The 13878-nt window shown below is 48.8% G+C and overlaps 1 protein-coding gene and 1 long non-coding RNA gene across 6 annotated transcripts in view; both read left to right on the forward strand.

The window, feature by feature from the left end:
• The window catches only part of SSH2 (slingshot protein phosphatase 2), a 471054-nt gene that overhangs the window by 418314 nt on the left and 38862 nt on the right, over window positions 1-13878 (forward strand). For all 5 annotated transcript variants that reach the window (XM_083379660.1, XM_083379661.1, XM_083379657.1 and 2 more), the window contains exons 3-4: window positions 12016-12119; window positions 13739-13803. In XM_083379660.1, coding sequence (XP_083235786.1) covers window positions 12016-12119; window positions 13739-13803 — 169 coding nt within the window. The remainder of the gene's footprint in view (window positions 1-12015; window positions 12120-13738; window positions 13804-13878) is intronic.
• The window catches only part of LOC310632899, a 339863-nt gene that overhangs the window by 187839 nt on the left and 138146 nt on the right, over window positions 1-13878 (forward strand). The gene's annotated exons all lie outside the window — the stretch shown is intronic.

The following is a 13878-nucleotide window of genomic DNA, read 5'->3' on the forward strand; positions in this document are numbered from 1 at the left end:
TGCTTGTTCTAAGGAAGAGAAGGACCAGGGGGGACACAATAGCGGCCTTCCAGTATCTCAGGGGCTGCCCCAAAGAAGAGGGAGTCAAGCTCTTCTCCAAAGCTCCTGAAGGCCGGAAAAGAAGCAACGGAGGGAAACTGACCAAAGAGAGAAGCAACCTGGAATTAAGGAGAAACTTCCTCACAGGGAGGACAATTAACCAGCGGAACTCCTGGCCTCCAGAAATTGTGGGCGCTCCAACACTGGAGGTTTTTAAGAAGAGACTGGACAGCCACTTATCTGAAATGATATGGGGTCTCCTGCTTGAGCAGGGATTAGAACAGGAGTCTTCCAACTTGGCCCTTTGATGACTTGTGGACTTCAACTCCCAGAATTCCTCAGCCAGTCTCGCGTGCCTGGCTGAGGAATTCTGGGAGTCGAAGTCCACAAGTCCTAAAAGGGCCAAGTTGGAAGACCCTTCTCTTAAAGCATCCTGGCTGAGGAATTCTGGGAGTTGAAGTCCACCAGTCCTAAAAGGGCCAAGTTGGAAGACCCCTGTCTTAAAGCATCCTGGCTGAGGAATTCTGGGAGTTGAAGGCCGCAAGTCCTAAAAGGGCCAAGTTGGAAGACCCCTGTCTTAAAGCATCCTGGCTGAGGAATTCTGGGAGTTGAAGGCCGCAAGTCCTAAAAGGGCCAAGTTGGAAGACCCCTGTCTTAAAGCATCCTGGCTGAGGAATTCTGGGAGTTGAAGTCCACAAGTCCTAAAAGGGCCAAGTTGGAAGACCCCTGTCTTAAAGCATCCTGGCTGAGGAATTCTGGGAGTTGAAGTCCACCAGTCCTAAAAGGGCCAAGTTGGAAGACCCCTGTCTTAAAGCATCCTGGCTGAGGAATTCTGAGAGTTGAAGTCCACCAGTCCTAAAAGGGCCAAGTTGGAAGACCCCTGTCTTAAAGCATCCTGGCTGAGGAATTCTGGGAGTTGAAGTCCACCAGTCCTAAAAGGGCCAAGTTGGAAGACCCCTGTCTTAAAGCATCCTGGCTGAGGAATTCTGGGAGTTGAAGTCCAGAAGTCCTAAAAGGGCCAAGTTGGAAGACCCCTGTCTTAAAGCATCCTGGCTGAGGAATTCTGGGAGTTGAAGTCCACAAGTCCTAAAAGGGCCAAGTTGGAAGACCCCTGTCTTAAAGCATCCTGGCTGAGGAATTCTGGGAGTTGAAGTCCACCAGTCCTAAAAGGGCCAAGTTGGAAGACCCCTGTCTTAAAGCATCCTGGCTGAGGAATTCTGGGAGTTGAAGTCCAGAAGTCCTAAAAGGGCCAAGTTGGAAGACCCCTGTCTTAAAGCATCCTGGCTGAGGAATTCTGGGAGTTGAAGTCCAGAAGTCCTAAAAGGGCCAAGTTGGAAGACCCCTGTCTTAAAGCATCCTGGCTGAGGAATTCTGGGAGTTGAAGTCCACAAGTCCTAAAAGGGCCAAGTTGGAAGACCCCTGTCTTAAAGCATCCTGGCTGAGGGATTCTGGGAGTTGAAGTCCACCAGTCCTAAAAGGGCCAAGTTGGAAGACCCCTGTCTTAAAGCATCCAGGCTGAGGGATTCTGGGAGTTGAAGTCCGCAAGTCCTAAAAGGGCCAAGTTGGAAGACCCCTGTCTTAAAGCATCCTGGCTGAGGGATTCTGGGAGTTGAAGTCCGCAAGTCCTAAAAGGGCCAAGTTGGAAGACCCCTGTCTTAAAGCATCCTGGCTGAGGGATTCTGGGAGTTGAAGTCCGCAAGTCCTAAAAGGGCCAAGTTGGAAGACCCCTGTCTTAAAGCATCCTGGCTGAGGAATTCTGGGAGTTGAAGTCCACAAGTCATCAAAGGGCCAAGTTGGAAGACCCTTGTCTTAAAGCATCCTGGCTGAGGGATTCTGGGAGTTGAAGTCCACCAGTCCTAAAAGGGCCAAGTTGGAAGACCCCTGTCTTAAAGCATCCTGGCTGAGGGATTCTGGGAGTTGAAGTCCGCAAGTCCTAAAAAGGCCAGGTTGGAAGACCCCTGGACTAGAAGGTCTCCAGGGTGCCTTCCAGCTCTATTCTGATTGATTGATTGATTGATTGATTGATTGAGCAATGGATGGAAACTAATCCAGGAGAGAAGCAACCTAGAACTAAGGAGGAATTTCCTGAGAGTGAGAAGAATTAACCAGTGGAACAGCTTGCCACCAGAAGTTGCGGCTGCTCCGCCACTGGAGGTTTTTGAGAGAGACATTGAACACCCATTTGACCAGGATGATATAAGGGCTCCTGCCCGAGCAGGGGGTTGGACTAGAAGACCTCCAGGGTCCCTTCCAACTCTGTTGTTCTAACTTCTCCAGTTAGATCCTCGTCCCTTTCTGTTTACTGCCCGGGGCTTCCTCCGCGAGGTTTGATCAACCTGCTGTTTTTCTGGCTTGTTCGGTTCAAATTCTGGTTTCACCTCCCTGACGGTTTTCTTGCCTCCTTGTCCAGCGGTGGGTCTGTTTTTCTGCATTCTTAAGAGCGATCCGTGGTGGCCTCTTGGTCCGACAGGGTCAGATTAACTCTCCAAGGCTTTTGGGCAAGGGAAAAGAGGTTTTAACTCTGCAGGGCAGCTACAGGGTCTGTCTGTCCAAATGCAAAGGATAAATCAGGCATGAATTTTGCCATCAGATATATATATATATATATATATACACACACACATATACACATATACATATACATATACATATACATATACATATACATATACATATACATATATATATATATATATATATATATATATATATATATATATATGGGGATCTTTGGTCAAATGCTTGTTAACTATTTTTAGATTACCTTGCTAGGCCCCAAACATGGGACAAATCTTTATTTCCTTTATTTCCTGTGTCAGCCTAACCTGAAGGCCATCGACAGGCAGTAGTCACACCGGTGACAGCTCATATTTGTGTAAATTTTAAATTGCTAACAAAGAATTAAGGGAGACTGATATGCATTTCAAACTTATTAGTTTTCATCAGTCAGCCATACCCTTCTGAGATTCGAACCTGGGCTGTTTACACATTAGGCAGTTGTTTTCACCTCTAAGCCACAGGATCTCTCTCGCTTTGTTAGCTGAGAAGCAAGGGGAGATATATGTCAAATGCTTGTTAACTATTTTTAGATTACCTTGCTAGGCCCCAAACATGGGACAAATCTTTATATATATATATATTTGCAGCAGATGTGGGCTTTGGAATGAGGAACCTCAAGGAATTTCTGAAAAGCAGTGGTCAAGCACTGAATGGCAGGTGAGAGGTCTGACGTTGAGTCCTGGACAACATCTGGACACGTGGGTCAGGGTTTTCCAACCTTGGCAGCTTTAATATGTCTGATTTTGACTCCCAGAATTCCCTAGCCAGCATTCTTTAAGATGGGTGGACTTCAATTCCCAAAATTCCCCAGCCAGCCTGCTTTAAGAGGGCTGGACTTCCACTCCCAGAATCCCCCAGCCAGCCTACTTTAAAAGGGGTGGACTTCAATTCCCAGAATCCCCCAGCCAGCCTACTTTAAGAGGGGTGGCCTTCCACTCCCAGAATTTTCCAGCCAGCCTGCTTTAAGAAGGCTCTATTCTATTCTTTGAATTCTATTCTATTCTTATTTTAATTCTATTCTATTCTATTCTATTCTATTCTATTCTATTCTATTCTATTCATTGATTCGCGTAACAACGTCAGCAGTCAGCTCAGCCACCGTGGCCAACAAAGCTTGTAAAACTGGACACGACTCCTTTAGCATCTGCCTTGTTTTAACAGTGCAAGTTCTGGGTCCCGGCTGCCGTCGTAAGTCGAGGACTCCCAGCGCTTGAAAGCAGAGACTTTCACTCGGTCGGAAGCTGGAAGATATATTTGATTCTGGGCTGGCTGCCCGGAGCTTTGCATAAGGCAGGGCTGGCAAATTCCCCTGAGGGTTTTATGACGTGGAAAGTCAACAGCTGTGTTTGCAACTTTTCTGAAAGCTCACCGCTGTCATAAAAGGTGTAGATCTCCACTTAATTGTGTTTTGTATTAAGTTATTGATTACCCGTTTTTATGTCTTTTATTGGAGGTTGAAAGGAGCCGTTGGTCTAAAAATGGGTTGCAGAGATAAAACACTGTTCAAAGTTAATTCCCAACTTCCTTGGCTATAGAGTTTTCTGGGCATGAATTTAAGGTTTCAAAGCAATTAACCTCAGTCAGGTTTCCTTTGGCTTAAATCCTGGGCTCAAGTAAAATGGCGGATAAATCTGCCTTTCTCTGAATCTGCCTTTCTCTAAATCTGCCTTTCTCGTCTAAATCTCCATTTCTCGTTGTTTAAGTCATCGGTTGTTGGAAGAAATTTAGAACAGAACAGAACAGAAGAATAGAATAGAATAGAATAGAATAGAATAGAATAGAATAGAATAGAATAGAATAGAATAATGGAATGAAGTAGAAGAATAGAATAGAATAGAATAGAATAGAATAGAATAGAATAGAATAGAATAGAATAGAATAGAATAGAATAGAATAATGGAATGAAGTAGAAGAATAGAATAGAATAGAATAGAATAGAATAGAATAGAATAGAATAGAATAGAATAGAATAGAATAGAATAGAATAGAATAGAATAGAATAATGGAATGAAGTAGAAGAATAGAATAGAATAGAATAGAATAGAATAGAATAGAATAGAATAGAATAGAATAGAATAGAATAGAATAGAATAGAATAGAATAGAATAATGGAATGAAGTAGAAGAATAGAATAGAATAGAAATAGAAATAGAAATAGAAATAGAAATAGAAATAGAAAAGAAGTTGGAAGGGACCTTGGAGGTCTTCTAGTCCAGCCCCCTGCTCAAGCAGGAGAACCTATACCGTCTCAGACAGGTGACTGTCTAGTCTCTTCTTAAAAATCTCCAATGATGGAGCGCCCACGATTTCTGGTGGCAAGCTGTTCCGCTGGTTAATTGTCCTCAGAAATAAGTGTTGTGTGTAGTTTTACATGCAGGTAGTCCTCAACATAAGCACCGCAACTGAGCTCCCAAAATTTGTGTTCTTAAGCGAGGCATTTGTTAAGTGAGCGTTACCCCACTTTATGACTTTTCTCGCCACAGTCGGGAAGTGAGTCCCTGCAGCTCTAGTAAGACGGTGGTTAAGTGAATCTGGCTTCAACGAAGGACGGTTGCAAAAGGGGATTGCCTGAACCCGGGACAGCTGCCACCGTCACAAATACGAGTCGGAATGCCAAGCCTCTGAATTTTTATGACGTGACCCTGGGGATGCCGCAACGGTCGGTTAAGTGTGAAAAACGGCCATTTCCCCCCCCCCCCCCGCTTGCCGCCGTTGTAACTTTCAACAGTCACTAATTTACAAACCGTTGTAAATCGGGGACCGTTTCTAGGCAGTCCTCAACTTAACAACCAATTGTTGAGCGACTGCTGAAAGTTACAAGGGTGCCAGAAAAAGGGACTTACGACCGGTCCTCACACTTACGACCATCGTAGCCTCCCTAGATTTACATGATCAAAATTCAGACACTTAGAATCCGTCTCGTACTTGCGACGGTTGCAGCCTTCCAGATTGTCTGATCGCCGTTTCCCACCTTCCCAGCTGGCTTCTGACAAGGCGTGGGGAGCCCGATTCCTTTAATGACCTTGTGTTCACTTAACAACCATGGGGGGTGGGGTCACGCGATCCCCGTTTTGCGACCTTCTGACAAGCAAAGTCAAGCCAGAGCAATGGTAGCAAGAAGTGCTGTAAAATGGGGCACAAGAAATGTCTTGCTTAGCTCAGATGTTGGGCTCAGCTCGTGGTCGTACATCCGAGGACTGCCTGTACTAACTTCACAACTGCGGTGATTCAGTTAAGAACTGTGGCAAGAGAGGTCGTAAAACGGGACAAAACTCACTTGACTGTCTCACTTAGCGACAGAAATTTTGGGCTCAGCTCGTGGTCGTACGTCCAAAGACTACCTGTGCTAACTTCACAACCGCGATGATTCAGTTTAGAACTGTGGCAAGAAAGGTTGCAAAACGGGACAAAACTCACTCGACTGTCTCGCATAGCGACGGAAATTTTGGGCTGTGGTCGTACGTCCGAGGACTAACCTCTACTCCCAAGGCAGTTTACAAAACACGGGAGACGAATCGTGGCGTGCAGACATCAAACCTAAGAAGAGTTTCCAATTGCAGAGGCTCTTTAAAGAAGAATAATAAAAAAAAAAAAATCCTATCGGCTAAAATAAACATTTATATCTGGCTCTTCTGGGGAGCTTCAATTAAATCCCCTTTTCCTCCAGTCTCCCAGAAAGGATCGGCCGGCTTCATTTAGAAATTAAAGGAAATAACGGAAAGGAATAAAAAGTTTTTATTTGTAAAGCAAGGAACGCATTGTGTGCGCATAGGTTGTGGTTTCTGGCTTGCCCTGTTCTGAAAGATGCATTAAAAGTTGTGTGTGTGTGTTGTGTTTATTTTATTTTTTTTGGTTTGTTTGTTTTTTAAAAAAAGCCCCCAGAGCTTTTGCAGAAGAAAAATCAGACACTTTAACCACAGATTAAAGTACTAGATGTGATGAATTTCCGGATTTGTTCAGTTTAAAGTGTGGGAAGTCTTGTGTCGTCTTGGGCTGTTTTTGTTTTGAAGAACGATTTTTCGGAAGAGGTGGGGGGAAACAAAAGTGGCTTGGACTTCTTGGCGGTGAGAATTTGTGTTCTCGAACCTCAAAAAAATGTGGGTCCTCACCGTTGCCACCTGGCAGTGCTTGCGGAAAGGCAAAATCAGAAAGCGTGAACACATTAAAAAAAAAAAATTTAACAAACTCTCTAAAACTCACAAAACGTGAGACGTGCTGCAAAATCTCGTAGCAAAGGGCGGGGCCGCTGTCCTCCTTTGCAAGAGTTGGACCTTAACTTTTCTTTTTAATAATAATAACATTAATAATAATAATAATAATAATAATAATAATAATAATAATAATAATAATAATAATAATAAAGTTGAAAGGGACCTTGGAGGTCATCTAGTCCAACCCCCTGCTCAGGCAGGAAACCCTACACCTTCGGGAGAGGGGCGGTATATAAATCCACATCGTCATTATCATCATCATCTAAATACCTAAATGCCAGGTCCGTTGTTAATAAGGCTCCCCTCGTCCGGGATTTAGTCGAGGGTGAGCAAGCGGACCTGGCTTGCATTACGGAAACCTGGTTGGGCCCAGAGGGTGGTATCCCCCTGGTGGATCTCTGCCCACCAGGCTTCCGGGTGCTACACCGGCCTCGGACTCAGGGTAGGGGTGGGGGAGTGGCTGTAGTTATGAGGGAGACCTTATGTCCGCAGGAGGCCACCGTTCCTCAGATAGTCGGGTGTGAATCTCTCTTATTGAGGTTTGGTCCTAGGGCGCAGTTGGGCTTGCTGCTCGCGTACCTTTCGCCTAGTCGCGTAGCAGCAGCCCTGCCTGAGCTTCTCGATATCCTCTCAGGGCTGGTGATTGAGTTTCCTAAACTAATGGTTTTGGGAGACTTCAATCTACCATCCCTGGGAGGAGCATCTGAGTTAGCTCGGGAGTTCATGGCTTCCATGACGGCCATGGACCTGACGCAGGTAATTCATGGACCAACCCATGAGGGAGGCCACACCCTTGACTTGGTTTTCTTATCTGGTCGGTGGTTAGATGATCTTGGTGGGGGCTCCCCAATTGTTATGCCCCTGTCATGGACCGATCATCATCTCCTGCGGCTGGTCTTCCGTTTTGCCACCCCCCACCGTGGGGTTGTTGAGCCAACTAGATGGTTCCGCCCCAGGCGCTTAATGGACCCTGAGAGGTTCCAGGCAGCGCTGGGGGCCCCACCTGCCTCCCCAGCTCACAGCTCGGCGGATGCCTTAGTGGAGGCCTGGGAAAGGACGGCCACGGAGGCACTTGACCGAGTTGTACCCTTGCGGCCCCTGACCCGGCGCAGATCCCAATGGGCTCCATGGTTTTCCGCGGAGCTCCGGGAGATGAAGCGTCGGAGACGGGGCCTAGAGAGCGTTTGGAGGTCCACCCGATCTGAATCCGACCGATTGCGACTAAGAACCCATATTAGGTCTTATCTCGCTGCGATGAGGGTAGCGAGATCTAATTATTTCGCTGCCCTCATCGCGTCCGCAGATAATCGCCCGGCCGCCCTGTTTAGGGTGACCCGCTCCCTCCTCAACCAGGAGGTCAGTGGGGATCCCTTGCAGGGGCGTGCTGAGGAATTTAGTCAACATCTGTCGGACAAAATCGCTCGGATTCGGACCGGTTTGGACTCCGACTGGGCAGTATCGGATGATCAGGACACGAGTGATCTTGTCGATGTCATCTGGGAGGAGTTCGATCCTGTGACTCCGGAGGAAGTGGACAGGATCATGGGGAGGCTGAGCTCCACCACATGTTTATTGGACCCGTGCCCTTCCTGGCTGGTTTATGCAGCCCGGGAGGGGACACGAAGCTGGTTCCAGGCGGTTATAGCTGCTTCTTTGAGTGAGGGCAGTTTTCCCGCCGCCTTGAAGGAGGCGGTGGTGAGACCTCTCCTCAAGAAGCCTACCTTGGATCCGGCTGTTTTGAATAACTTTCGTCCGGTCTCCAACCTTCGCTTCCTTGCGAAGGTTGTTGAGAGTGTGGTGGCACATCAGCTCCCTCTGGTCCTGGATGAAGCGGATTATCTAGACCCGTACCAATCGGGCTTCAGGCCTGGGTACAGCACGGAGACGGCATTGGTCGCGCTGGTGAATGATCTCTGGAGGGCTCGGGACAGGGGGCATTCCTCTGTTCTAGTCCTATTAGACCTCTCGGCGGCTTTCGATACCATCGACCATGGTATCTTGCTGCGGCGTCTCAGGGGATTGGGAGTGGGAGGCACGGTTCTTCAGTGGTTCTCCTCCTATCTCCTGGGACGTTCGCAATCGGTGTTGACGGGGGGGCAGAGGTCGACCGCGAGGCCTCTCATTTGTGGAGTTCCTCAGGGGTCGGTCCTCTCGCCCCTTCTGTTCAACATCTACATGAAGCCGCTGGGTGAGATCATTCGTGGCTTTGGAGTTGGGTATCATCAGTATGCTGATGATACCCAACTTTTCATTTCGACCCCAAACCACCCCAGTGATGCCCTCGACGTGATGTCCCGGTGCCTGGAGGCGGTCCGGGTCTGGATGGGGAGGAACAGGCTTCGTCTCAACCCCGACAAGACGGAGTGGCTGTGCGTACCGGCATCCCGGGATATTCAGGATATCCCACCCCTCATTATGGGGGGTGAGTCATTACCTCCTGTAGATAGGGCTCGCAACTTGGGAGTCCTCCTAGATTCACAGCTCTCTTTAGAAGACCATATTGTAGCTGTAACTAGGGGGGCGTTCGCCCAGGTTCGCCTGGTGCGCCAGTTGCGGCCCTATCTAGACCGGGATGCCTTGCGCACGGTCACTCATGCGCTCGTGACCTCTCGTCTTGATTACTGCAACGCTCTCTACATGGGGCTACCCTTGAAGACCACTCGGAGGCTCCAGCTGGCACAGAATGCAGCCGCGAGAGTTGTGTCGGGGGTCTCCCGATACTCCCGTGTTACACCTTTGCTCCGCGAGCTGCATTGGTTGCCAGTTGTCTTCCGGGTGAGGTTCAAGGTGTTGGTAATGACCTACAAAGCCCTCCATGGCATGGGTCCAGAATACCTTGGGGAGCACCTGCAGCCGGCGTCAACTTCCCTCCGCCCAGTACGCTCCCACAGAGAGGGCCTCCTCAGGGTGCCGCCAGTCAAAGAATGCCGACTGGTGGCCCCCAGGGGGAGAGCGTTCTCTGTGGGTGCTCCGGCATTATGGAACCATCTTCCGGTAGAGCTCCGGATGGCGCCCGACCTCCGCTCCTTCCGGCGCGACCTTAAAACCCATCTCTTTAAGGAAGCGGGCCTGGCCTGATGGGATGGGGTGGGTTTGTTATTATGACTTTAATTTTAAATTTGTACTTTCGTACTATGGGCATTGTTTAATCATGTTTTAATAATTTTAACTTTTGTATTTGTCTTTTACGTATTGCCCTGTTAACTGCCCTGAGTCTCTTGAGAGAAGGGCGGTATATAAATTAAATAAATAAATAAATAAATAAATAAATCATCATCATCATCATAATTTCAGACAATTTGCTTTGGATTTGACCCCGTTTTATAGAGATACCTGAAAACAGGGTCCTGTTCTGACATTTGTAATTGTCCTGCAAGAAAGGGTTTCATAAATCAATCTGGCCTAAGCCAGGGCCCTGCGACATGGGCTGGGGATGATGGGTGATGGAGCAGAAACGTCCTTGGGTAACTGGGCCGCCCGCTGCCACCTAGATGCTGGAGGCCTGGGGGTTGGACTGGAAGACCTCCAAGGTCCCGTCCAGGCCTAGCATTCTGAGATGGATACAGACCTCTTGAAGGGGGAGGCAGCCAGCAGGTTTTTCGTTCAAGGCAAGAAGGATTCACGCTGCAACCTTCCTTCCTCCCTTCCTTCCTTCCGTCCTTCCCTCCCTCTCTCCCTCCCTCCCTCCCTCTCTCCCTTCTTCCCTTCCTTCCTCCCTCCTTTCTTTCCTTCCCACCTTCCTTCCTCCTTCCCTCCTTTCCTTCCCATCTTCCTTCCTTCCTTCCTTCCTTCCCTCCCTCCCTCCCTCCCTCTCTCCCTTCTTCCCTTCCTTCCTCCCTCCCTTCTTTCCTTCCCACCTTCCTTCCTCCCTCCTTCCCTCCTTTCCTTCCCATCTTCCTTCCTTCCTTCCTTCCTTCCTTCCTTCTTTCCTTCCCACCTTCCTTCCTCCCTTCCTCCTTCCCACCTTCCTTCCTCCCTTCCTCCTTCCCTCCTTTCCTTCCCATCTTCCTTCCTTCCTTCCTTCCTTCCTTCCTTCCTTCTTTCCTTCCCACCTTCCTTCCTCCCTTCCTCCTTCCCTCCTTTCCTTCCCACCTTCCTTCCTCCCTTCCTCCTTCCCTCCTTTCCTTCCCATCTTCCTTCCTTCCTTCCTTCCTTCCTTCCTTCCTTCCTTCCTTCCTTTTCATTCCCATCTCCTTCTCCATCCTCCCTCCCTCTCTCCCTTCCTTTCCTTTCCCTCCCTCCCTCCCTCCCTCCCTTCGTTCCAAACAAAACAGCATTTATTTCCACTTGAGGCATCCTGTAGTACCCTTGAAATTTGCCTGGGGTGGAGACCAGGGGGCGTGTGTGTGTGTGTGCACGTGTGCGCGTGCGCACACATGCAAAAGACAAAGGTGTGCAAACCAGCCAAGATTCAAACCCAAGGGGCTTGGTATATTCCCCAGCCCCCCCTCCACATCCATACTGCGCAGGTGCTCCGACCACGAGCCCTTGTTGTCTCGTCCTAGGAAGAGGCCTAGGAAGAGGCAGGGACGGCTGAGTGGAGCCCATGGGGGGGTCCCTGGGGTCCCTGGCAGGAGAGGCCGCTGAGCCCTTGTCGGAAGGAAATCCCCCACCCCAGCCCACTTTGGACGCTTGCCCCAAGAGGCCTGAGTGAATCAGAGGCAGCGATTTATTTATTTATTTTATTATTTTATTTTATTTTATTATCTTTTATTTTATTTTATTATTTTATTTTATTTTATTTTATTTATTTTATTTTATTTATTTTATTATTTTATTTTATTTTATTTTATTTTATTTTATTTTATTATTTTATTTTATTTTATTTATTTTATTTTATTTTATAAAAGACATTTTAAATTTAAATTGCCTTCCGAAGTTGTGGCTGCCCCATTACTGGAGGCTTCTAAGAAGAGACTGGGGTAGCCCTTTCTCAGAAACCGTATCGGCATCCGGACAGAGCAGAGGGTTTGACTAGATGACCTCCGAGCTCCCTTCCAACTCTTGGTGGCTTTGACAAGCCCAGGCCCCCCGCTGAATTTTTGCACACCGGTTTCCTTTCTCCAAAGCAGACCGTCTCCTTCCTCTTTTTTGGGGGGGGGGGGAGGAAACAGCAGAAGGGAGGGAGGGAGGGACGGGTCCTTGGCTGCCCCCCCCCCCGGGTCTTCTGCCCTCCTGACTTCCTTTTGCCGTGTTTCTCTTGCAGCATCAGCGAGAGCTTCCTGACCGTCAAAGGGGCGGCCCTGTTCCTGCCGCGCGGCAATGGCTCCTCCACCCCCAGGATCAGCCACCGGCGCAACAAGCACGCAGGTAAGGGGGGGTCCCCTTTCCTCCCTCCCCCGCGGATCCTGCATTCGGATTCTGTCCACGCTGGAGGGTTTGGGACCCAGCGGGCAGTGCCCAGAGAAAGTGGCCCTGGGGGAGGGGGGGGGCTCTTCCTCTGGGGCTGATTGTTTACCAGCAGGCTGCACCAGCCGTTCGGCATTGGGCGAGGGGGGGAGGGAGGGAAAAGGGGCGAGCCGGGCGGGGGGCTTCTCCCCAAAGCTCTGGCCTTCTCCGGTCCAGGAGATGCTGAGCCAGGTCAAGAGTTGATTGACAGTCAGATGGGCGGCCTGTAAATTTAATAAACGAGTAAATGAAGCAAGGAAAGGAACAGGGCACGTTGGCTGAAGAATTCCCTTCCTTCCTTCTTTCCTTCCTTCCTTCCTTCCTTCCTTCCTTCCTTCCTTTCTTCTTTCACTCATTCATTCATTCATTCATCCCCTTTCCATCTTATATTATTTGTTCTTCTCTCTCTCTGCCTCTCTTTCTCTCCTTTTTCCTTCTGTTTCTTTCCATACTTTTTTTTTTTGCTCCTGCTGTCCTCCTACTCTCCTTTCTCTTCCCATTTCTTCTTCCTTCCTCCCTCCCTCCCTCCCTCCCTCCCCCCTACCATTCCTGTTTTCCTTTCTTCCCTTTGCCTTCCTTCCTTTTTCTTTCCTCCCTTCCGTCTCATCTTTTCCTTCCTTCCTTCCTTCCTTCCTTCCTTCCTTCCTTCCTTCCTTCCTTCCCTCATTCATTTCATTTCATTATTTATATTTTAAATAGCTACCCATCCACTAGAAGTTAGGATTTTTCCCTAAACCAGGTATAAAAGAAAAGGAAGCTTTGTTCACCCATCTCTGGATTTTGTACCGTCCCCAACCTTTTCCTCACCAGGGACCGGTTTCCGGAAAGACAGTTTTTCCATGGGCTGGGCAAGTGGGAGAGAGGGACGGTTTCGGACGCTACCTACATGCCGTGTATGTGCAGATGCAGCTGTGCTGGCTTCCACGGCTCGCTTCCTAACAGGCTGAGGACCGGGACCATGAACGATCCGCAGCCCAAAGGCCGGGGACCCCTGCCTTGGAGGGACATCAAACCAAATCCGTTCAGGCAGCACGATAAACCATGAAACCAACTGAACACAGAGCAGGGGTCTTCCAACTGGGGCCTTTTAGGACTTGTGGACTTCAACTCCCAGAATGCCTCAGCCAGGATGCTTTAAGACAGGAGTCTTCCAACTTGGCCCTTTGGGGACTGGTGGACTTCAACTCCCAGAATTCCTCAGCCAGGATGCTTTAAGACAGGGGTCTTCCAACTTGGCCCTTTTAGGACTTGTGGACTTCCAGAATTCCTCAGCCAGGCATGCTGGCTGAGGAATTCTGGGAGTTGAAGTCCACAAGTCTTGAAAGGACCAAGTTGGAAGACCCATGCCCTAGAGGGTTGTGAGAATGCCTGTCAGATTCCTGCATTCTTACCTCCTTAGCCTGGTTAGGGGGGATACCGAAGACTCGTGGTCCTTGGCCTGTGAGGCCCCAGGCCAGAATAAGAGGATAAGTTTAGAGGAGGCACGTGGTGGCTGGAGGATAAAAATATTCCTTTCTGATCTTTTTTGTTCTCTGCTTCAGGAGACCTCCAGCAACACCTCCAAGCCATGTTTATGCTGCTGCGCCCTGAGGATTATATCCGACTGGTAGGTCCCCCTCAAACCTCACCCATTCTGCCCCCCCCCCGTTCCCCAAAATCTCAGTCCTCTTTTTCATGTCCC

The sequence above is a fragment of the Vipera ursinii genome (genome assembly GCF_947247035.1).
Source record: "Vipera ursinii genome assembly, chromosome: 1".
In the NCBI taxonomy this organism is placed as follows: Eukaryota; Metazoa; Chordata; class Lepidosauria; order Squamata; family Viperidae; genus Vipera; species Vipera ursinii.